The sequence below is a fragment of the Callithrix jacchus genome, chromosome 10, assembly GCF_049354715.1.
Source record: "Callithrix jacchus isolate 240 chromosome 10, calJac240_pri, whole genome shotgun sequence".
Classification (NCBI taxonomy): Eukaryota; Metazoa; Chordata; class Mammalia; order Primates; family Cebidae; genus Callithrix; species Callithrix jacchus.
This window is the reverse complement of record NC_133511.1, coordinates 91,976,150-92,001,519: the sequence shown is the minus strand read 5'-3', so window position 1 is coordinate 92,001,519 and position 25,370 is coordinate 91,976,150. Positions and strand designations below refer to the sequence as shown.

Below are 25,370 nucleotides of genomic sequence, written 5' to 3'. Positions count from 1 at the left end.
GGGAAGGGTAGAAATTACAAATAGAATCTTTTGCTGTAATCCTGTGTTCCATTATCTGAAGTAGGCTTCAGAAGGTGGATGATAAGAAACTTCTAGGAGTTAAAAGAACTTGTTCTAACCCAATGTAAAGAAACTAAGAACTTTGAAAAAAGGTTTGATGAAATGCTGAAAAGAACAGACAATATAGAGAGGAATATAAATGAACTAACAGAGTTGAAAAATACAACATGAGAACTTAGTGAAATATGCACAAGTTTGAATAGCCGAATTGATCAAGCAGAAGAAAGGATATCAGAGGTCGAAGACCAACTTAATGAAATGTTTTTCTTATGTTTAGACCAGAGTTACATGTTTTGGAGAGACTAATCAATCACAAAGGTGAAGTGGAATTTCCCTCACATCCTATCAGGAATACATGGGAAGCACACGACATCACTGATGATGTTAATTGGTTAATGCAGTGTTTTCCAATTTTTTCCACTGGAAAGTTGCTCATTTTTCTCTTTTTCTGTTCTATTCTTTAAAAGGGAGCCACTAAGTCTAGCCCATTCTCAAGAGGGTGGGAGGTGTTGAACCTCTGGAGAAGAAGTATCTACATATATTACAATGTATTTTTAAGTGATAAATGCAATGCCACAAAAATAATTCGTCAGTATGATCCCATTCTTTCCTCTGTGCTTTTCTGCTTTTCATATTTTCAGTAAGTTACTATTAGAGACCCACAAACACAAAAAATGTCATTTCAACGAAAATTGCAACCAATGTATTTTACTTGAAAATTTTGCCCTATTGAAGACCCTGGGGTGGGAAGACGTGGGACTGTTTCTTTAGGAATAGGTCCATGTCCTGCTCATAAGGACGACTGTCTTCTCTATGGCTTTGATCCACAGTTTCCATTTCTATTAAATTGGTACTAGTGGAACTTCAAAGAGAACAAATTATTAAGACACAAAGAGCCTGCTTTTCCTGTTCCAGCCCAGTAATTTAAGACTCCCTAATCTGATCCTGAGAGATTTGCAAATGGTCATGCTTACTGCATGAATAGGTCTAAATTCTCCCATCGAAGCAAACCTCTTTTTCTAGGCTGAATTTAGCATTTCCTAAACTTTGCACATATGTCTTATAATAAACAGGTTCACTGGAATGACTGAGGCAGAATAATTATTAAGCTATGGGGGCAAATCACAGATCATAACTGCAAGCTGAAACTTTTCATTTTTGTACAGACTCAGAGGCAAACTGACTTGCCCAAGGCCATGCAGTGTTGACTGGTGCTGTGGAAATGAAAGCCTTACCCCAGTTCCCTAATCCACTGCTCTTTTATATTATACTAAGGATGAATTCCATTTACCAATGTGTTTGCTGCCTTGAAGTGTGGGTTTAAGACAAACATATTATTTTGTGGGATGAGAAAAAGAAGATGATCATAGGATCATGTGATTTCACTCCCCACAAAAAATAGGCCCAAGTAGGATAGTTAGAAGACAAGCCACTTATAATTTCCTTGAAATTGAGCCTTGAAGACTTTATGATTTGTAAAAACGATAAGGGGGTCCAATAGTTTTTGTGGGTTTGTCAATTCCCATAATGATGGCCTTGCATAAAGCCAGTCTATCAAAACTCTAAATTTCATTTGGTAAAAAGAGCCCATACTTAGAATGTATAAAAGGGCTTGAGTAAGTGTGAGGAAGACACAGGCATTCATTCCAATTGCACCACCCAAAATCGTATGACCATGGGCAAGCCAAACTAGATGCTGTCATATATTTTTCTCTTACTCCTTGTGAGAAGGTAGTCGGTATCTTCACTCTGTAGATGATAAAGCTAAGTGACAGAAAGAACTATCAGACTCTAATATCCATGTTCCTTCACTTACTTTAGTATGCTTACTCTAAATCCAACATAGATGTGTGAGCCAGCAATCAGACAGCAATTTCTCAATAAAATAAATTTTCATTATGTCTTTTATTATATCTGTATGCCATCCTAATGGTGGCTGGTAAGCACAGTGTTCAGAAGCTACCCTGAAAAGATTTAAATAGTAACTCTATCAGTTTGTATGTTTGTATAATTGTAGAAAAATTACATTTGCAATTGCAGGCACTGCACATCTATGACTTTGTTTCCTGATCTGTAAAATGGATATAATAATAGAATTGTGAGGATTAAATGCATTAATACACAGAGAGCACTTAGAAACAATTGCTGGAGTATGTTAGCACATAGTAAGCCCAAACTGGGTAGGTGATCAGTCTTTTAGCAGATACAGTCATAATTCTGGGTCATGAAAGGAAAGTGCAAGTTGGATTTGGGGACTTCCAGGCAGCCCCGGATTATGAAATGCCTTAATTTGTGTTTGGTCAATAGAATAATACACAGGCAGCTGTGGAGACAGAGCACTGATAAATATCAGCAACAACTTATAGAATGTCTACCACACTCCAGGGGGTGTGTTAATTGTGTTTTGTAAATTACCTCTTATCTATAAGCAACTTGGCAATCTAAGTATTGCTACTGCTATTTAGGACAGAAACAAACAAAGAAACAAAAACCCGGATATTCAGAGAGACTAAATTAAGGGTAAATGACTGGTAAGCAGCAATGTTAGTTTGCCTTTGTACATGGGCTTCTGATTATAAAGCATATTTTCTTAGGAAACTTTAGAATCTATCCTTTCATTCTGATCAATTTCTAGAATGTTCTAGGGAGACAACATAAAGGAGAACTCCCCTGAGTGCTCCCTTTAAAAAAAAAAAGCCTAGAAATAACTCTACTCAATTTTCTTGGGGACTCTTCTTGGCCTCTCTCTGGATTATGACCTCCTACTAATACCACCATACATAAATTATAAATTGACTTTTATATTTGAATAATTGAAACAATTTTGAACTAAAAAAGGAATAGATATTTTGACCAAGAAGAGAGAACAGATTCTAGGAATAGACAAAATTGTGTGATATACAATACAGTAGATCTGGAATAGCATTTTGCTGAGTGAAAAAAAATGTATTTTTATTAAACATGTGGCTTTCAACTGGGGGCAAAAAAACTTGATTACACCTTATTCCAAAATAAACTTTTAATAGGTCAAAGATATCAATATTTAAAATTAACATTAGTAAAAATTATAAGTGATCTTTAAAAAAATTTAGAAATGAGAAAACATTTTTTGGCATGATACTATTCCTCAAACCTTCATAGGTTTTTTCATAAAACAGTGATATTTTGATTAGAAAATGCTCTACAGCTTTGTTAAAAAAAAAGTATCAAAACAATTAAAAGATACATTAGCAAATGAGGACAAAATGTAGTAAATTTGAAAGAACAGAGCCTAATTTTATTTGTTTATGTATTTGTAAGACAGAAAAATAGTCTACTTAAAATGGACAGGAATAGTATATACACACATACAGAAATATACAATGTTCAAGAAACATATGAAAAATATTATCCATCTCATTCATAATTACAGAAACTAAAATCATTGGCTATTAGATTGGTAAAAGTAAAAATGCTACTACTGGCCAATTACTGAAGCAGCAAGCTCCTGCATTCTAGGTAGGGGTGGCATTTGGAGGTGTGTTTCTCAGTGCAAATATACAATATGCCTATCTGGTAACCCAGCAATACTACTGCTGGGCAGTTTTTTCATATAATATACACATTGTAAACCAATAAAGAAATGCGAGTCTTACATATTTATATGTTGGTGTTTCAAGTATGATGTCTTTTGGACTAAAAGGAAACCTAACATATTTAAAAGTGTGAAAATTTACCCAATACATAATAATTTCCAAAAAAAAAAAAGGAAAATTATTGGAGCTAAATGCCTGGGGTCTGTAAATGAAAGAAATTAATATGATTAAAAAAATAAAGAGAGTTGAGGTGAGAATCTTGGGGTTTAACTTTTCAATCCATCCCCTTTTTTGAAAAGATGTAGTTGCCTCCTTTCTGAACAATGTGTCTTCAATATCCAAAGACTTTGCTGAACTTCTCCTCCTTTCTTTAGCTCCCTTCCTCCCACAGCAACTGGCCCATATCCATGCCTATTCCTGCACCCACACTCCCAAAATTACTTACTTCCTCCAGTCTCCACCGGTCAAAAAGTTTATTGTATTTTCCTGGGTGGCCAACGAATCTGTAAAAAGGCATTTTAGTTCATTAGCATTTCAGTGCGGTTCACTGAAGAACATCTACTAAGGCATCACAACGAGTGCATGTGTGGGTGGACATAAATGATCACTGGTGCAATTTGTCTCCAGTTGACTTCTGCTATGTTGAACATCAAAGTATCTGACTTAAAAAGAAAAAAGTGATGCATGAACTAATGGGTCAAGAAAGTACAGACAAACCAACTGGATGACATTTCCAACTCCCACATGGGCAGTCTTAATGTTTTGTTGACCTAGTTAATGACTATTACAGTAGTGCTGAATTGCTTGGTCCAAAAAGTTTCCATCATCAATATGTTTCCATGGCACTGGATGGAGTGTTAAGTGCATGGCAAAGCAGAATCATTAGTTTGTATGTGGCTTTTTCATATTTTGCATTAATGGTGGAAAAAGATAATAGGTAAGATGATAATAGGTAGAAGAGGTTTCCACACTAAGGAATTATAACACAAGATTGCATAATAATTTTTTTCTTCTTTAACAAAACTGTTACTGATGATAAAACAGACACAATTCAACTCAAATGCAGCTAATAGGTATTTTTTTGTGTGTGCCAACTTTAATTGCTGGTAGCTGTCGGAAGTTATTCGAGTGAGAACAGTAATTGTCAGTTAAAGTATTGACTGCGTTTTTTCACCTTGCAAAGATAATGTGCAAAAAGTTGACTTACCTTCCCAAAAAGAAAGCGATATAGAAGATGGAACTGTTTAAATTGACAAACTGGAAGAGGAACATCTTCAGGGCAAAGCTATTTTCCCACTCAGATTCCGTTCGAGGATATTCTAAAAGGAGCACAGAGTGCATTGACATAGATGAGATGAATGTCAAAACTCTGGATATAGAGTCAGAAACCCAAAGTTCAAATGTAGTTTATTTTATTTTATGTTTTAAATTTTTATTATTATTTTTTTTGAGATGGAGTCTTTCTCTGTTACCTAGGCTGGAGTACAGTGGCACAATCTTGGCTCACTGCAACCTTTGCCTCCCCGGTTCAAGCAATTCTCCTGGATCAGCCTCCCAAGTAGCTGGGATTATAGGCACCTGCCACCATGCTGGGCTAATCTGTTGTATTTTTAGTAGAGGCAGGTTTTCACCATTTAGGCCAGGGTGGTCTCTAAATCCTGACCTTAGGCAATCTGCCTGCCTTGGCCTCTCAAAGTGCTAGGATTACAGGCGTGAGCTACTGTGCCAGGCCAAGATTTTTTAGTTCTATGAGGCACTTAGTGTTGCTGATTTCTAGCATCTGTATCTTTAAAATGTGAATGATAGTATCTGCTGTTCACAGTTGAAGAAAAGACTTCATAAGATAATCTTTAGACTTTCCCCACAGCTATAAAATTATGATCCCTGTTATTGATACATAAAGATTTATAGGAGTGTCTCTGCTATCATCATTTAGCAGTAAGCATATATAATGGATTAATCCTTTACTCTAACTGGCTATACTCAACATAGGGGCCTAAACTGTCAACAGAGTTCTCTGAAGAATGAATATTTTGTGTACAGACAGAAGTGAAATGGTAAAGGGAAAAGAGGGCTACATCACTCAGGACTGCTGAGCTCTTATCTCAGCCTTACACCTGACTCGCAGGTAATCTCATGCAGGTCTCCTTTTTGCAGTCAGTTTTGTCATCTGTAGAATAAGGGACTTAGACAAGATGATTTATAAGAACCCTGTCAAGTCTAACATCTTATGGTTTTATAACACTTTAAAGAAAAAAAATTAAGGACTGTATGTACTGCAGCCTCAGCTCCTATCTAGTATTCAAACAAGGAACAGAAAATAGATATGCCACATCTAACATATATTTTGATGTAACTGAAGAATTCAATAAAGATAGAAATAAAGGATCTCGTTTAAGGAAAACATAGGTTGAACGTATGCATGAGCCCAATCACATGGAAGAAGGAAGAAATAAGTCCTGAGGAACTCCAAGTCCAAAGGCAGTAGGTGCCAAAATTAGGAAGGGTCTGTGGGCCACCCAGAAGGGTGACTGGCAAGTCACCACTCAGTAAGAACAGTGAGTAAAAACCTGTCCCCACAGGTTTTGACATGTCATGCTTTCACTGTTGCTTCTTTCTAGTTTGTAAATTTAGTTTATTAATACAGAACTTATTTAGAAAAGAGAATGCAGACCTTTAGGTAACTTTTATTGTGTAGATTATTTTTGGCTCTTCATTTCTAATTTTATTTCAGCATTGTCCACAAATGTGTCCTGCCTGATTTCTGCTTTGAGGCGAAAAGCTGCGATGTCCTTTGTGGCTAAATTGTGTGGATAAGTTTTGACAATGTATCAAGTGCCTGAAAATAATATTTGTTTTCCTGTAGGGGTGTGTGTGTGTGTGTGTGTCTGTGTGTGTGTATTTTTTTTTCTTCAGATGGAGTCTCACTCTGTTCCCAAGGCTTGAGTGCAATGATGCCATAATCTCTGCTCACTGCAACCTCTGCCTTCCAGGTTCAAGTGATTCTTCTGCCTCAACCTCCTCAGAAGCTCAGGTTACAGGCACATGCCACCATGCCTGGCTAATTTTCATATTATTTGGTAGAGATGGGGTATCAATATGTTGGCCAGGCTGGTCTCAGAACTCCTGACCTCAGGTGATATGCCTGCCTCAGCCTCCCAAAGTACTAGGATTACAGGAGTGAGCCATTATACCCAGTCTGGTTTGTACTTATCTTTAAAGAGGGTTATCAGATATGATAGTCAAACACTGTATATCTTTGCTTATGTTTTGACTATGGACTTTTCAATTCTTTTTTATATTTCTATCTTTTTTGCTATCTACATTTTAAACCTTGTTAAAGATGCATGGAGATCATGATTATTATACTGATGTGGTAGCTCACTTATTAATATGAAGTATTCTTCTTTCCCTATAGATTCCCTAATATTAACCTGTAGACATTTGATATTTTTGTTACCATTTTCTTGATATATGTGCTCTTACTCCTCTAGAGTCAGTCATTTTTCACCTTTTTAAATTTAGCTGTGTTTCTTTTCATTATCATCTGGATAGATTTTATTTTTTGAAGTTCAGCCTGAATCCCAGTCTTCAAATGGCAATTATTCATACAGATAATTGATAGATGGATGGATGGATGGATAGATCTGGAGATAAATACAGACCCACTTTTTAAAATTTGTTTAATGATTTGTTTTATCTTTTCTTCTGTATTTGTTGTATTGATCATGATTCTCATGATTTTATTTTTAATGTATAAATATATATTACCTTATAGCAACAAATATTTTAGTTTTCCCTTCAAAGAAGCTACTAGAACATAAAATAAACAGAAATAAAGTAAAATAAAAGAATACACATAAATAATAAAATGTTTTAAAATCTTTAATAAAATAGGATGTAATACTGACTAACATTTATCAAGTCTAGTTATGAGAAAAGAGAGAAGACGCCACCACTCCAGATAGAAAAAAAAATGTATAAACACTATACTAAAGAGATGAACATTACCAAACATCCTATGAATAATCTTCTGTTCTCAAGTTAAAACACATATAATAAACAATACCTACACAAATAGGAGTTTTCAAATAATGGCTCAAAAATAAGTAGGCAATCTTTAAAACACTAATAACCAGTGCAATAATTTTTTAAAAATGTAAAGATCTACCTCAAAATGACATATTGCCTGGATAGTCACACAGGTTGATTCTATGAAACGCTAAAGAAATAATAAATTTGAATTTTGTATAAAATATTTCAGAAAATGTAAATTCATGAAAGCAATTCAACTTGCTTAGTGAGATTAACATAATACTGACACAACACAGCATAGCATAACAAGGCCAATGCAAGGACACTATAACCCACTTTCATTTATAAATTTACCACAAAATTCCTTACTCGACAATGTAAAAAAAGAAAAGAAAAATATATCTTGACCAAGTCTAGTGGCCTAAGACTGAATGCCTTCAAAGCCCAAAAACAAACAAATGAGGGGCAGAGAGGTTTAGTAATACAGTACGGAGTGGTTAGCCCTGTACCAAACTAGAGAGTATGTAATTATCTAAATGCCTGATAAACTAGTTTATATAAAAGTGTGTGAGAATAAAGGCTATATGTACACAAGAAAAGTATTTGGACAGTTTGGACATTTTAAAATATAATTTAGTAATAGAGTTTATCCCCCCAAAATAAGACTTTCTCTGAAAGTTCATGCTTTTCTGATCAATGTCAAGTGATAATTAAGGAATCTATGGGGCCAATTAAAGTGACCCTTTCTGTGAGAAGCCAAACTGAAGACGTGAAGTGCTCCAAATTGTCCTGTGAGAAATGCCAGTGAAGACAAATAATAGTTTAAAACATTATCAAGAAAGTTAAAGTTTTTAAACTGTGTTTTTTTATAATTCTTAATTATAGAAGGAGAACTGCGTATCTCTAAATGTTATATTTAACACATTTATTTGTGAGCCATTTGATATATATATGATTATTAATTTTTCATCCACTTTCTGACAAGGGTTTCCTGGGCTCCTATTGCATACTGGAACAGACTTGAGACTATCTACACTATTATGATCTATACTGAACCTATCTTCCTGTTATTTGTGAGATCTGCATAATTTCTGACACTAAAACCCCATAAGGACAGGGCAAGTAAAAATTTACAAACTAGTTTTACTTAAAATCTCATTGGCAATTCATAATCAAAATATTAGCAGGTATAATTCAACAGTTTTTTTTTTTTAAGGAATAATGTATCTTGATAGTCTAATGGTCTGTCTCCCTATCACCTTGCCTAAAATATTAGGTACTCCATACGTATTTCTTTTATAAATGAATGCATGCCAAACTTTGTACTTAAGGATTGAAAGAATCAGAAGTAAGTATATTCAATTCCTGGCTGTGAGAATTTTTTAGTTTTATGAAGAAAGAAGATAGCTAGATGGATAGATAGATAGGTAAGAATAACCTAATAGATGCAGTAATGAAAGGACTCACAAACAGCCAAATGAACGTTGTAAAGGATTGAGTCAACAAAGGTTTCAGAGGTGAGCTCTGATGTGAGAAAAGATTACTAAGATTTTACTGGCAGAAATCATTCCAAATGGAAGTAAGGTTATATACCAAGTTGGAGACACGTTGAGTGCTATTCAGTTGCTTTACATATTCTGATGAAGATTACAATGTTCCCAGCAGAAAGGAACTTGGCTAGAAGTGGATTGTTACATTGGTGGCGGTTAAGCTGGTGTCCACAGTGAACCACTCCTCCAAATATACATACTCTAGTGTAGTTGCCTCCAACCTTGACTCTGACTTGCCTTCAGTAAGAGGACACTGGATATGCAAGCAAAATGAAGAGGCTGGATAAGTACTTATGTATAGGGGCTTGTCCTCTTAGAAGCCAGTTGACATGTAAGATGTTCTATTATACTGCTATAAGCAAGTTAGCTAGGTAGAGGCACATGGAGGAGAAGAAGGCTAAAGACACCCGCTATTCCATGATATGAAGAAACAGACATGTAATTGAAGAGGCCCTCTTAGACATACCAGGCCCCCCAGCCATTACCACATGGAGCAGAAGAAACAGAAATGTGATTAAAGAGGCCCTCTTAGACACACCAGCCCCAGCTGATACCACAAGGAGCAGAAAAATCACATAGCAGAGCCTAACCTAAACTGCCGAATCATTAAAAATCATAAGTTGCTGTCCTGAGCTACTAAGTTTGGAATAAATGTGGCGAGAGATAACTGAAACAATGGAAGTTAGTGCAATGATGATAACCGTAAGGGAGGTTTAACTTATGTTCTATGCCACCAGGAAGAAAACTTTTATTTTTTAACACCACGTCATTCATAAATATAGCTCATTGTAGAACATTTTGAATTGGCTTTTAACTCAGAGGAGGAATCAAATCCTGAACACAAAGGATATAGGTGCTGTTTTCTAGGATAATATATTTCTGGCCAAAATATCTCTTATTTTTTCCCCTAATGAAGCAAGTTCTGGATGAAAGGCTAGTTATGAGATGCAGTCACCCAGTCACGTAATTAGACCTTGCTTTTTACTGTTAATTTCTCTGTTCCTTGGAATTAATATTGTGTAGAGTAGGAAGTTATTATGTGTTAAGGTTGTAACACTGTGAGGTAGTTTTGACCTCTGTTTGACAAAGTCAAAATCCTTTTCATTAGTTGGTTTAATTTGTTCCTTCAAGTCCCAATTTATCTTTAACATAGACTGTTCATTATTAAGAACAACTAACAACCATCCGGATCTAATTCTCAACAACTACGAAACCAAAGTGCAAATAAAAATCACTTTTAAGTAAATGCTTTTAATTTTTCCCATATTAAAAAAATTTTAATAGAATTTAAGCTTTATCTTTTTGGCTTTGTGGATTTTGAAAATATTTGGAATCGATAAATCCAGAAGCAAAAAGTTTTTAAAAAATTATTTTAATAGCATATGACCTCTTCTGAGAAGTAAAACTTAATTTTTCATTTGTATTTTGAGGCACAAATTAGCACAGCCAAAAATTACAGAATATAATGTCAGGCACATACACACACACACACAATTAGATTCTATTATTTTAAACTATCAATATTTTAATTTATTTAAACTAATATAGTCCATTATTATGTCAACAGATGTAAATCATCACTGGGTTATAGAGGAAAAAATCAAATATCATGTGAAAACTTTGACATTTCTTGGTACTTGGCACAAATAACTGTTCTGTTTCCTACTATTAATTATGATTAATTACTATTTATTATGCTTTTCCTAAGTTATTCTTCTTAGATTTGCTTCAGTCCTGGGTATAGAGTACTTTAAAAGCCAGTGAATATAAGGAATAGAACTAATGCTTCATTACCCTACTGAAGAAAATGTAGCTCAGAGGGTTTAAAGAACAATGAACTGGATCACTGCTGTTTATCGAACACTTGTCATGTTAGGCAGCCCACCTACAGTGATGGTGAAATAGGAACTATTATTATTGTCATTTTACCACTGAGGAAGTGAAAACCCAAAAGTAAAGAAGGAAAAGCAGAAGGAAGAGGAGGAGGTGAAAGAGAAAGAGAAGAAGGGGAGGAGAAGAGAGAACAGGGAGAGGAAAAAGCTTGCTGATAGTCGTACAGTCATGATGGGGCAATCCAAATGTTCATTGCTATACCCAGCTTCAAAGCCTGCTGTCTTCCCCTTTCACAGCATTGTTTCTCCAAGTGACATAATCACTTAGCTCCAGAGCACAGACAGTATCTTTTGTATTAGAACAAACGGAATTTGAGAAGCCAAGAGAATAAAAGAATTGATTATTACTGTGCAACTACTGATAACGTAGTAAGTGATGGTAAAAGATTTCAACCCATACATTCTCACTCTAGAGTCGACGTTCTTAATAATTACATTATATTGCCTACTAAGACACTGCATCTGTGAAGCAGGAACTGGATGACAGAAAAAGGACATTCAGAGAATGGGAAATAGCTCTAGAAAATGTAAAACGTGGGTGGGCATGGTGGCTCACGCCTGTAATCCCAACACTTTGGAAGGGTGAAGCGAGTGGATCACGAGGTCAGGAGTTCAAGACCATCCTGACCCGGTGAAACCCCATCTCTACTAAAAATACAAAAATTAGCTGGGCATGGTGGTGTGCACCTGTAATCCCAGCTACTCATGAGGCTGAGACAGAAGAATCACTTGAACCTAGGAGGCCGAGGTTGCAGTGAGCCGAGATCATACCACTGCACTCCAGCCTGGGTGACTGAGTGAGACTCCATCTCAAAAAAAAAAAAAAAAAAAGTATGAGCCAATATAAAACATTCAGGAGAATACTTGGAAGATAAGGTTGAGGTTATCTTGAAGAAATCTGAACAAAAATCATAGAAAATGAAGAAAAAAAATAACCATTGAATATGATAAGAAACATCTGAATGTAAAGAATTTCAGGAAGATTTTTTAAAGGAGGAAGTTATTGAACAAAGAATATACAAAAATTTCCCAGCAGTGAAGTTCTGAGTTTTCAGATTCTGGCAGCAGTGGGAGTTTGCCACTAGGATTTCCCCTCAGTAAGAACTTGCTGCTCAGCTGTAAGGAGTACAGTCAGCTGACAGCTTCCAGCTGTTTCCACCTTCATCCTATGCCTCAGCTTTCATGTCAATGTCTTGCTCTACCCAGGCAACAATGAACCAGTGACTTATAGTAACAGGGGTACGGGTACCAGGACTTGGCCAATTATACTTAATTATACCCTATGTTGGATTCCTCTAAATCTTTATTTAAAATATTTGTTCTACAGCTCTCCATTGGATTGGTTAAAACCACAAGATCTGCATTGACTGAGGCTCTCCTTATCCATTTATGCTCCTTTACATGCTTACCTTTCTCAGGATTTTACCCCTAACAAACCTCTTGCATTACTAACTCCATCTCAGTGTCTGCTTCCCATAGGACACAATGGATGTCACTATTCATGGAATGCACTAAATATCCAGCATAAAAAAATGATAAAAGGTTTTCACCAAAGTACATTATTATCAAATCTCAAAATGAGAAAAGATCCAAAATTATTCTAGAGTGTAAACAAATAAAAAAATCAAAACAGGTTATGCACAAAGGGTGGCAAATCAGAATGGCAGCAGAGCTCTCAGTAACAGTGCTGAATTCCAGAAAAAAATGAAGTCCCTTCAAAAATCAAAGGGGTCAGTATTTCTAAAATAGAATTTCATACCCAGGAAAACTGGATATCAAGTTTGAGGCTAGAATAGAGACATTTTCAGATACACAAAGTTTTAAGAAACTTACAAGTACCAAAATGAGGAATTGAGTCAAGAAGGAATAAGACATTGGATTTAGTAAGTGGTATCCAAATTATAGAAAATATAAAAGGAATTCCCAGAGTGCTGATCAAAGTAAGTCTAGATGCAGTTGGCTACAAACCTAGAAAATAACCCATCTAGTTTGGAGGAGACAGATAGAGTGAGAAGTTAACTCTAAGAAGAAAATCAAGTTTGTATAACACTTGATGTGTTTGAATATATTCAGGGAAAATTTAGAGTCTTAGCAAAACCTTTTGGATAAATTAAGAAAAGTATGTTAAAAATGAGCAAAAAAGGAGCCATTATTAGCTTAAAAAACATAGAAGTGGCAAAAAAAGCATACACAATTATAGAATATACCATGCCTTAGATATGAAAATAGTTACAGAAACATAATGATGTGAAGATTAATCATTAATTTAGCTAAAATGCTGATATATCTACCATGGAAGGAGGAGAAATAACAGTGTTTATCAGATAATGAATGATGGAGTATGGGGGGGACAGGGCACTGCAGGGAACAGTAAGAGCTAAGTCTTAATAATTCATACTTTTATAAACGGGAAGGCAATAGCCATCAAAAGATTAAATCCAATAATGTCAACAGGAGGATATTATGTAGAAAAAGGGTGGGAAATAACAAAATAAACAGATAAAAATGTTTAAAAAGTAGTTCATTTAGTATAGAAAAGAGGAATGGGTAGTGTGGTAAAGGATTGGTTTTCATTGAAAATACTGTTTTGGCTTTTAAAATGTGTATATGTTGTATAATACTTTGATTAAAAAAATATTGAGGAAAAACCCAAAGAACTGAAAAGTTGGAGAAGCAAGCATTCCTAAGTAAGAAGAACCAGGTGTGTTAATCTCTAGTAAAAATATTTTGCAAATACGTGCATTGCCTCTCTATTGTTATTCAATATAGACCAACTTCCTATATTACCTTTCTCATTTTTACTGGTAAATACTTAAATAATTGAAATTATTAAAATGCTACATTACATAAAGTAATTACAGACTGACATGCCCATATGTTATTTTCTGACTAAGGGGTGAAGTAAGAAAAATGGACTTACCTAAATTAGTGAGGAGGTAAGCAATTTTTTCATAAGCCTGCATAAAAGAGAATAAATAGTGAACATTATTCTTCTCTTTTGGAAAAGGCTGGTATTTACACTATTTGAAGAAACATCTATACTGTTTACAAAATGTCCTGGTTAAATTTTACATTAAACAGAAACATTCATTGATACTTAGTATGTAATCTTTTATATATACATACATAAATGAAAGTAAAATATAAATGTGTATGTAAATATGTGTGAATACTTATGTGTGTATAGATACACCTGTAATCTGTAATAACAAGTCTTTTGTGGTAGCTATTTTTATTTTCATTTTGTGAATCAAGAAATGAGAAAACATTTCCAAAAGTCTATCAGCTAATCAGTGGCTGAGCTGGGATTTGAGCTCAAAATTACAGAGTTTTTTTACTACACTGGAAGACGAAGTGAAAGTTTGAATTCTGTACTACTGATAAAGAAATTTCTAAACTATGACAAAAGACTGTACACATTTGTATTTGTAAAGAACAAAATTGTTTTTGTATTATTTAAAATAGACTCAAAAGTCAAATCTGTGGAATACATAAGATTTTTCTGATAACATTTTTCCTCTTCTGCCATCTTTTCCCTTCTCCTATATATACTCTGACCAACTTTACACAGACTCAAGGAAAGGGCATATAGTTCACAATATTCCAAATAAATATTCCAATAAATATAGTTGGGAAAGTATATTCACTATAGACAGAAATACTTGTGGGTATATATATATGTGCATGTGAATATTACCTCATAACCACATAATTCAATAAATTATTGTTTAGATTATCATTTCCAATAATTTTGTCTGTTGGCACAAAAAATTAAAAGGTATGCACCTGGACATATTAAAAGTTGTTCACCTTCTTGGACAGTTCTTCCAATAAAACTATTGTTATTATTCCTCTTCGCTGTGATTCAAATATGCCCCTTCCTAAGATTTAAAGTGTTAGCTAGAGACAGAAAGATTACACTGAGCACAATACTCTCATTCTATTCCTAGCACAGGTTATTTTTGTCTTTGTTTTTGTTTTAGCTACACAAACTATAATTTTCAAATTTTAGGATAAGATTACTGTGAATCACAAACACCAAGTTATTCCTACTATAATAGGTTCTTTCTTCACGTCCTATTTATTAAGTGAGATAATCATAGCAGGATCTCCAAGGAGTATAATAAGATAGACTCAATCATCCAAACAATAGTACTTGAGCACCCAGTGTGCCTCTTGCACTGAGTTGATGCCCTTTGTGGGACTTGAAAGTTAGTTCTAATTAAATTGCCATTTGGCTTGTGCCAAACAGTGCTTTACATATATTATTGTTCCTTAACAACAATTTTGTTAAGTAGGTATAATGATCCCCAGTTTACAGAAGATGAAACTAAGGCGTAGAATATCAGACACCTTAGTAGTGAGCAAGTAGCAAAGTCAGGATTGACTGTCACGGCTGTCTTGCACCATCTATATCATGCCTTGTCAGATAAACTATTCCATTTTAAACTATTTATTTTCCAGACAAGGTGTCATTCTAACACCCAGGCTGGAGTGCAATGGCTTGATCACAACTCACTGCATCCTCAACTTTCCGGGCTCAGGTTATCCTCCCACCTCAGCTTCCCAAATAGCTGTAACCACAGGTGCATACCACCATGCCTGGCTCATTTTTTTGGAGGGTATTTGGGCATATTGCCCAGGCTGGTCTCGAATTCCTGGGCTCAAGTGATTCACCCACTCCAGCCTCCCAGAATGCTAGGATTACAGACATGAGTCACCACGCCCAGCCCCATTTCAAATTTTTGTCTTAATATCCAGCACATCGAGGCACTCTGCAAGCTTAGGATGGAAATATCTGCAACTGATGCACTGGGGGCTACAATGACATTGGGAGGAAAGTTATAAATCACAAAAGATGCCATAATGCTGTTAGAAGACTTTCTGGGGTATTTGGAAACCTGCATCATCCAAGGCCCAAATGCTGTGGCTGACTGGCAACATCACTGATGAGCCACAAAATCAGTTCAAGCAGAGGGAATTATTAAATCTCAAACTATAAACTATAAAAATAAATCATTATTTAATATATATCCAACTGGATGGTATATAGCAGTAATCACTTTGGCAGGACATAAAGCTGTGTGTGTGTATGTGTGTGTGTGTGTGTGTGTGTGTGTGTGTGTAAAGTGAAATGAGTATGTGCTTGTGGGGGAAGAGGATAAAGGGGTTCAGAGATAACTATTCCAGGCCCTACCTGATACACACATACATACACACATACAATAACATGTTGAAGAATCTGTACTTTAAAAAAATCACTCACTAATGCATTTAGTAGGCTGAAATTCTCTTATTCATACACATTAATTAGGTTAGTATATTCATTATAAATTTCTAGTGCATCAGTTAGTGTTTTAGAAACCAAACAACACTGAATCAAAAAGACACAGTCTCTACTTTCATGGAACTTAAACCTCAGTGGGTAGAGATAAATGGCAAATAAATACGTAATTGGTCAGGAGGTGAAAAGGGCTAAGAGGAAAAATAAAGAAGGCTGAGCAGATAGAGGGCCTTGGTAGACACAGAGTATTATTTTATAGAGTGGTCAGAAAAGCCTCTTCAAGAGAGTAGCATCTGAGCAGACAAGTACCCGAAATGAGGGAGGGAATCAAGCCGAAATCTCAGATAAGTACCTTTGAGACACAGAAACAGGAATTCCAGTGCCCTGAGACTGGCACAGACTTCATGTATTTCATAAAGGGCAAGGAAGTTAGAGAGAAAAGAGTGGCAGCAATAAGACAGTGAAGTAGAAAGAGATGAGTCATAGAGAGCTCAGAGGGAAACACCTTTTCAGTGCACAGTGGGCCATGGTAAGGTTTCGAAACTTCATTCTTAGCTAAGACATCATCTTCCCAGTAATGCTTTGTTTGGGGTGTTATGCAAAAAACAGGGGACAAAAAGAGCAGCAAAGACAGGAAAAGGACATGGCTATTGTGAGAGGCCATACTGGGCAGTTCTACATGGGTTTTAGAACTTTTGCTCTTTTAGTCAGAGCTCCACAATTCAGCCTTCACTGTGAAAATGAACTGCAAACTTTTGCAGAATTGAAAAGAGCCTGCCCCTTTCCAGTAATCTGCTTGTCTGAATTCCTAGAAACTATGGACATAGACATGAACAAACTGAACAAATACATTTATTAAAAATCCAGTCCTCTGATGAGTTGAGTCATTTGATGTTATCTCTTTTCATGGTTAAGATGCATAGTCCAACCCTTTGATCCACTCTGTTCCGTAAGAGCCTATTTGCATTGTCATTGGTAACCAGTGGTAACCAGGTATTGAGGAAAGTTAGGTGTATTTTGAGGCCTTCAGATATCAGGCCCATGAAAGAAGTATAGGAATATATGCTCTGCACTCTAAAGATGAAAATGGATCACCAGTGGAGAAAAGTCCAGAACCTACATGGAGTACTTATATTAGCCAAATGGAATCAGAATTTTTTTCTTTTTTAATTATAGTGTGCTCTGTGTCTAGTACATAGATTTTAAAACAAGAGGAGGAAAGCCAAAAGGAGTCCATTCTTTCATCAAAAATTTTTTAAATTAGAATTAATTTTAATTTTAGTTTAATTTTAACAAAATTTAATTCAACTTAATCTTTATAAAATTTAATTTTAATATCATTTTAACTTTTGTTAAAATAATTTCACAAATGATTTAATTAGCCTAATTCCACATTTCTCAAAGTCTAGGAGTACTTCTTTTCTAATGTTTCTATATATTTCTTAAATGTTACCCTTTAATCATGAGGCCAGGCAGCTGTCATGCTGCTGTAACATGACAAAATTAGTTAAAGTTGGATTGTCAACCAACAAGAATATACATTTTTGGAATAATTTTGCATATTTAATTCTCATTAAAGTATTTTTAGGAACATCTCCTGATATAATAGTACCATGCTACAAAAGGCACCTTCAAGTAGCATATCATTTTCTGAGGGTAGCAAAATAAAGAAGAAAAGTGGTGGGCTTAGGAAAGAGCAATTCATTTCATATTCTATCCTTGTAGCTGTTTAGCTATTTGCCTGATAAAGGGATGTTAAAAATAATACATTGGCATTTTAATTAGTGTTAAATTGAACTATTTGTAATTTAATTTTGAAGGATGTGACTTCTGATCTTGGTTGTGCATCAAAATTACCTTAGATCTCTTAAATTAATGATTTTCTAATGCTATTTGAGGGGCTGACTGGATAGAATTACCAAAGTATTTCTGAATTTGTTTTAAATATAGATTTCTTAGCCCAACAAACGAGATTCTGAACAGGACTCAAGAATCTGTAGTTTTTCCACCAGGTGCAGTGGCTCATGCCTGTAATCCCAGCACTTTGGAAGGCCGAGGTGAATGGATCTCTTGAGGTCAGGTGTTTTAGACCAGCCTGGCCAACATGGTGAAATCCCCATCTCTACTAAAAATACAAAAATAAGCCGGCTATGGTGATGCACGCCCAGTTACTTAGGAGGCTGAGACATGAGAATCACTTGAACAAGGGGGGCAGAGGTTGCTGTGAGCTGAGATAGTGCCTCTCTACCCCAGCCTGAGGGACAGAGCCAGACTCCATCGAAAAAAAAACCAAAAAACAAATCTGTAATTTTTCGAAAGTACTCCAGTTGATTTGAATAGAAAATGCTATTCTTTTCTGGGCACGACGGCTCATGCCTGTAATCCATGCCAACATAAAACACAAAATAATATTAGCTGGACATGGTGGTGTATGGTTAGATTAGAAGAATTAATATTGTTAAAATGTTCACACTAACCAAAGCATAATACAGATTTATGCGATTTCTATCAAAAGACCAATTACATTCTTCACAGAAATAGATAAAACAATCCTAAAATTTATACTGAACCAAAAACAACCCTGGATAGCCAAAGTAAAAAAGCTTGGAGGTACTACACTACTTAATTTAAAAGGCTACAACAAAGCTATGGTAATCAAAACAGCATTATAATGGCATAAGAACCAACAGACCAGTGGAACAGAATAGATAACCCAGAAATAAATTCATACACCCACAGCCAAGTGATTTCCTGCAAACGTGTCAAGAATGCACACTGGAGAAAAGGCAATCTTTTTAATTAATAGTGCTGGGAAATTTGAATACCTATATTCTCCCCCCCACAAAAAAACCCTCTATCTCTCATTACATACAAAAATCAACTCAATTGCAATTAAAGACTCATATGTAAAACCTAAAACTATGAATCTACTAGAAGAAAATGCAGGGGAAATGCTGTATGACATTAGGCTGGGCAAGGATGTCTTTTAAAAAGACTGCAAAAGCACAGGAAACAAAACTAAAAGTAGAAAAATGAGACTATATCAAATTAAAAAGCTTTTACACAGCAAAGAAAACAACAGCATTAACAGTCATCCTACAAAATGGGAGGAAATATTTGCAACTATGCATCTGACCAGGGGTTTATATGCAGAATACATAGGGACTTAAATAACAGCAAAAAACAAACAAACAAAATAACAAACAAATAACATGATTAGAAAATTAAGAAAATATTTTAATAGACATTTCTAAAAAAACAGGATATTGAAATGGTCAATAGGTATATAAAAATGCTCAACATCTTTAGTCATCAGAGAAATAAAAATCAAATAAGATGATACCTCATTCCAGTTGGAATGGCTAGAATAAAAAATACAAAGTAAATTAATGTTGACTAGGATACAAAGAAAAGGGAACACTTATACACTGTTGGTGGAATTGTAAACTAGTACAGTCACTGTGGAAAATTCTATGAAGATTTGTCAGAAAATTGAAAACAGAATTATCATATGATCTATCAGTTTCACTACTAGATTATATATCCAAAGAAATGGAATCATTATGTTGAAGACATATCTGTATTCCCACATTTATTGCAGTACCATTTATAATAGTGAAGATATGGAATCAACACATGTTCAAAAATGGATGAATAGATAAAGAAAATGTGGCGGGGAGCAGGGCCAAGATGGCTGACTAGAAGAAGCAGGGATCGCAGGCTCCCCTCCAAAAGAACCATAATAGCAGATGAATCCTGCATCAGCATCTAAGGTACCCAGGTTCTCTCATCAGAATTGACTAGGCAGTTGGCGTGACCCATGGAGTGGCAGGAACAGCACTATGATGTGGTGACCCACCTGAGAGCCATACAAGGCAGGGAAGCCTCCACCCTGCCAGCCAAGGGAGGCAGCGAGTCAGTGTGCTACCCAGCCTGGGAAAGTGTGCTTTTTCCAAGGAACTGTGCAACCCATGGATTGGAAGATCCCACTTGTGAACCCATGCCACCAGGGACTAGGGTCCCAACCGTGGATCTGCACAGATTCTCAATAGCCTCTCAGCTAGAATCTGCTTAAGCCTGCTGAGTTCCTGAGGGGAGGGGCAACCAGCAGCACAGCTGCTGTCTAAGCCCTTTGATCTCCATGAGGGAGGGATGGCAGCCAACACTGTGACTGATAGCTGCCTAACATGCTAAGCTCCCTGGGCAGGGGAAGAACAGCAGCCATCTCTACAGCTCCAGGCTGTACTTTTCCCTTGCTGGACCAGGGAGGCTGAACGGCTTGGTCACAAGAGGTATCCCCCACAGCCCAACACACAGTCTGCTGTGGCAGAGTGCAGCCATAGTACCTCTTCAGGCCTTACCCTGACCCCATCCCTCCTCACTGAATGGGGCCTCTCTTCGGGAACTCCAGTAACTTTTGCCAGGGGATCAGGGACAGAACTCTGATCTCCCTAGGCCAGAGCCCCTAGGGGTAGGGCTGGCTGTAGGTTCTGCAAACTTGCAGACTTAGCCTTTCCTCCAGCTAGTCCTGGGAAATCCAGGCAGCCCAGAAGACTGGGTTTCCCCCAGTAAAGCACACCCCTGCCAACAAGAGACAGTAAAAGTGCTTCATGATATGGGTCCTGTACCCCTTGCCGCCCAACAGTGTGAGACACTCCAACAGGGGATGTCAGACACCCTATGCAGGAGAAATCCTACTGGTGTCAGATTGGTGCTCCTTGAGGTCAGAGATCTCAGAGGAATGAGCAGGCACCCATCTTTTCTGTTCTCTAGCCTCCTTGAGTGACATCTACAGGTGTGGGAGTGAACCAAATGAATAGGCCCTGAAGGGAACCCCCAGTAAACTGTAGCCTCCCTATAGAAGAGAGACCTGACCATTGAAAGAAAAACAAACAGAAAGCAAGAACAACATCATCAACAACAAAAAGTCCCCATAAAAACCCCATTCAAGTGTCAGCAGCCTCAAAAATCAAAACTAGACAAATTCATGAGATGAGAAAGAATCAATGAGAAATGCTGAAAACCTAAAAGGCCAGAGTGCCTCTTCTCCTCCAAATGATCACAATGACTTTCTGGCAAGGGCACAGAATGGGACAAAGGATAAGAACAAATTGACAGAAGTAGGTTTCAGAAGATGGGTAATAAAAACCATGATGCGCTAAAGGAGCATGTTCTAACCCAATGCAAAGAAGCTAAGAAAATTAATAAAAGGTTAGAGGAATTGCTAACTATAATAACTAATGTGGAGAGGAACATAACTGACCCGATGGAGCTGAAAAACACAGCAGGAGAACTTCATGAAGCATACACAAGTATTAAGAGCTGAATCGACCAAGAGGAAGAAAGGATATCAGAGTTTGAAGACCACCTTGCTGAAATAAGACATGCAGACAAGAATAGAAAAAAAAGAATGAAAAGGAATGAACAAAGCATACAAGAAATATGGAACTTCATAAAATGGCAGAATCTATGATTGATTGGAGTACCAAGAGACAGAAAGAAGGGAAACAAACTGAAAAACACACTTCAGCATATTATCCAGGAGAACTTCCCAAACTAGCAAGACAGCCAACATTCAAATTCAGGAAATACAGAGAAAACCAAGATAGTCCAGGAGAAGATCAACCCCAAGATACATAATCAGCAGATTTTCCAAGGTGGAAATGAAGGGAAAAAATGTTAAGGGAAGTCAGAAAGAAAGGCTAGGTTGCCTACAAAGGGAAGTCCATCAGAATATCAGTGGACCTCTCAGCTGAAACACTACAAGCCAGAAGGGAATGAGGCCAATATTCGACATTTGTAAAGAAAAGAATTTTTGACTCAGAATTTCATATCCAGCCAAAGTGAGCTTCATAAATGAAGGAGAAATAAAATTCTTTCCAGACAACAAACTGTTGAGGAATTTTATCACTACCAGGCCTGCCTTGCAAGAGCTCCTGAAGGAAGCACTAAATATGGAAAGGAAAACTGGTACTGCAAAAACACACCAAAATATAAAGACCAATGATACCAGGAAGAAAATGCATCAACTAGTGTTGCAAAATAGTATCTGTAAAATAACCAGATACTATCATGATGACAGAATCAAATTCACACATAACAATATTGACCTTAAATGTAAATGGGCTGAGTGCCCTCATTAAAAGACACAGACTGGCACATTGGACAGAGACAAGACCCATCAGTATGTTGTATTCAGGAGACCTGTCTCGTGGGCAAAGACACACATAGGCTCAAAATAAAGGGATGAAGGAAAATTTACCATGCAAACGGAAAGAAAAAATAGGGCTTGCAATCCTAGTCTCTGATAAAACAGACTTTAAACCAACAAAGATCAAAAAAGACAAAGAACGGCATTACATAACGGTAAAGGGATCAATGCAATAAGAAGAGCTATATATCCTAAATATATATGCACACAATACAGAAGTACACAGATTCATGAAAGTTTTTAAAGACCTACAAAGAAACTTAAACTCCCACACAATAATAGTGGAAGACTTTAACATCCCACTGTCAATATAAAACAGATCAATCAGATGGAAAATTAACAACAATATTCAGAACTTGAATTCAGCTCTGGATGAAGTGGACCTAATAGACATCTACAGAACTCTCTGCTTCAAATCCACAGAATATATCTAACACTTATTCTAAAATCAACCAATAATTGGAAGTAAAACACTCCAATAATTGGCAGTAAAACACTCCTCAGCAAATGCAAAAAAACCTGAAATAGCAGTATTTCAGGCCAGGCACAGTGCAATCAAATTAGAACTTGGGATTAAGAAACTCACTCAAAACCACACAGTTGCATGGAAATTGAAAAACCTGCTCCTAAATGACTCCTGACTAATTAATGAAATTAAGGCAGAAATCAAGAAGTTCTTTCAAATCAATGAGAACAAAGAGACTATGTACCAAAATTTCTAAGGCACAGCTAAAGCAGTGATGATAGGGAAATTTATAGCACTAAATGCCCACATCAAAAAGCTAGAACGATCTCAAATTGACACCCAACATCACAATTAAAAGAGCTAGGAAAGCAAGAGCAAACCAATCCAAAGGCTAGCAGAAGACAAGAAATAATTAAGATCATAGTAGAACTGGAGGAGGTAGAGATACAAAAATCCCTTCGAAAAAAATCAATGAATCCAGGAGCGGGTTTTTTTGAAAACAAAAAAACAAGATAGGCAGACAAATAGATAGACAGATAATAGACTAATAAAGAAGAAAAGATAGAAGAATCAAATAGACACAATAAAACATTGTAAAGGGGATATCACCACTTACTCCACAGAAATACAAACTACCATCAGGGAATACTATAAACACCTCTATGCGAATAAACTAGAAAATCTACAAAAAAGTTGATAAATTCCTGGACACATACCCCCTCCCAAGACTAAAGCAGGAAGAAGTTAAATCCCTGAATAAACCAATGACTAGTTCCAAAATTGAGGCAGTAATTAATAGCCTACCAACCAAAACAGCCCAAGACCAGATGTACTCACAGCTGAATTCTACCAGAGATACAAAGAGGAGCTGGTACCATTCCTTCTGAAACTATTCTAAACAATAGAAAAGGAGGGACTCCTCCCTAAATCACTTTATGAGGCCAGAATCATCCTAATGCCAAAACCTAGCAGTGACCCAACAACAAGAAGAACAAAAATATCAGGCCAATATCCCTGATAAACACTGATGAAAAATTCCTCAATAAAATACTGGCAAACCAAATCCAGCAGGACAACAAGAAACTTATCCACATTAAGTCAGCTTAATCCCTGGGATACAAGGCTGGTTCTACATATGCAGATCAATAAATGTAATCCATCACATACACAGAACCAATGACAAAAACCACATGATTATCTCAATACATGCAGAAAAGGCCTTGGATAAAATTCAACACCACTTTATGTTAAAAGCTCATAATAAACTAGGTGCTGATGAAACACATCTCAAAATAGTAAGACCTATTTATGACAAACCCACAAACAACATCATATTGAATGGGCAAAAGCTGGAAGCATTCCCTTTGAAAATCAGTACAAGACAGGATGCTGTCTTTTACCACTACTATTCAACATAGTATTGGAAGTTCTGGCCAGGGCAGTCAGGCAAGAGACAGAAACAAAGGATATTCAAATAGGAAGAGAGGAAGTCAAATTGTCTGTGTTTGCAGATGATATGATTCTATATTTAGAAAACTGCATTGTCTCAGTTCCAAAACTCCTTCAGCTGATAAGTGACTTCAGCAAAGTCTTAGGGTACAAAATCAGTGTGTAAAAATCACAATCATTCCTATATACCATCAATAGACAAACAGAGAGCCAAATCACAAATGAACTCCCATTCACAATTGCTACAAAGAGGGCAAACTTCCTAGGAATACAGATAACAAAGGATGTGAAAGACCTCTTCAAGGAGAACTACCAACCGCTACTCAAGGAAAATGAGATGACACAAATAAATGGAAAAACACTCCATTTTCATGGATAGGAAGAATCAATATGGTGGAAATGGTCATACTGCCCAAAGTAATTTATAGATCCGATGCTATTCCCATCAAACTACCATTGACTTTCTTCAAATAATTAGAAAAAACTACTTTAGGTTTCATATGGAACCAAAGAAGAACCTGTATAGTCAAGACAATCCTCAGCAAAAAGAACAAAGCTAGAGGCATCATGCTACCTGACTTCAAACTATACCACAAGGCTACAGTAACCAAAACAGCATGCTACTAGTATCAAAACAGACATATAGACTTATGGAACAGTACAGAGACCTCAGAAATAGCATCACACATCTACAACCATCTGATCTTTGACAAACCTGACAAAAACTAGCAACGGGGAGAGGATTTCTTAAAATCAATAAATAAGTTGGTATCATAGAGCAAGTATTATCAGAGACTGGGTTGGGGAGGGGAGGATGGGGAGAGGCTGATCAATGGGTCCAAAATTAT

General features: G+C 36.3%; 1 protein-coding gene across 6 annotated transcripts in view; it reads right to left on the bottom strand.

The window, feature by feature from the left end:
* Positions 1-25,370, bottom strand: part of ANO3 (anoctamin 3) — a 436,084-nt gene that overhangs the window by 23,416 nt on the left and 387,298 nt on the right. For all 6 annotated transcript variants that reach the window (XM_054242186.2, XM_054242187.2, XM_078339269.1 and 3 more), the window contains 3 exons: positions 14,033-14,069; positions 4,843-4,954; positions 4,081-4,138 (listed from right to left, as the gene is read on the bottom strand). In XM_054242186.2, coding sequence (XP_054098161.1) covers positions 4,081-4,138; positions 4,843-4,954; positions 14,033-14,069 — 207 coding nt within the window. The remainder of the gene's footprint in view (positions 1-4,080; positions 4,139-4,842; positions 4,955-14,032; positions 14,070-25,370) is intronic.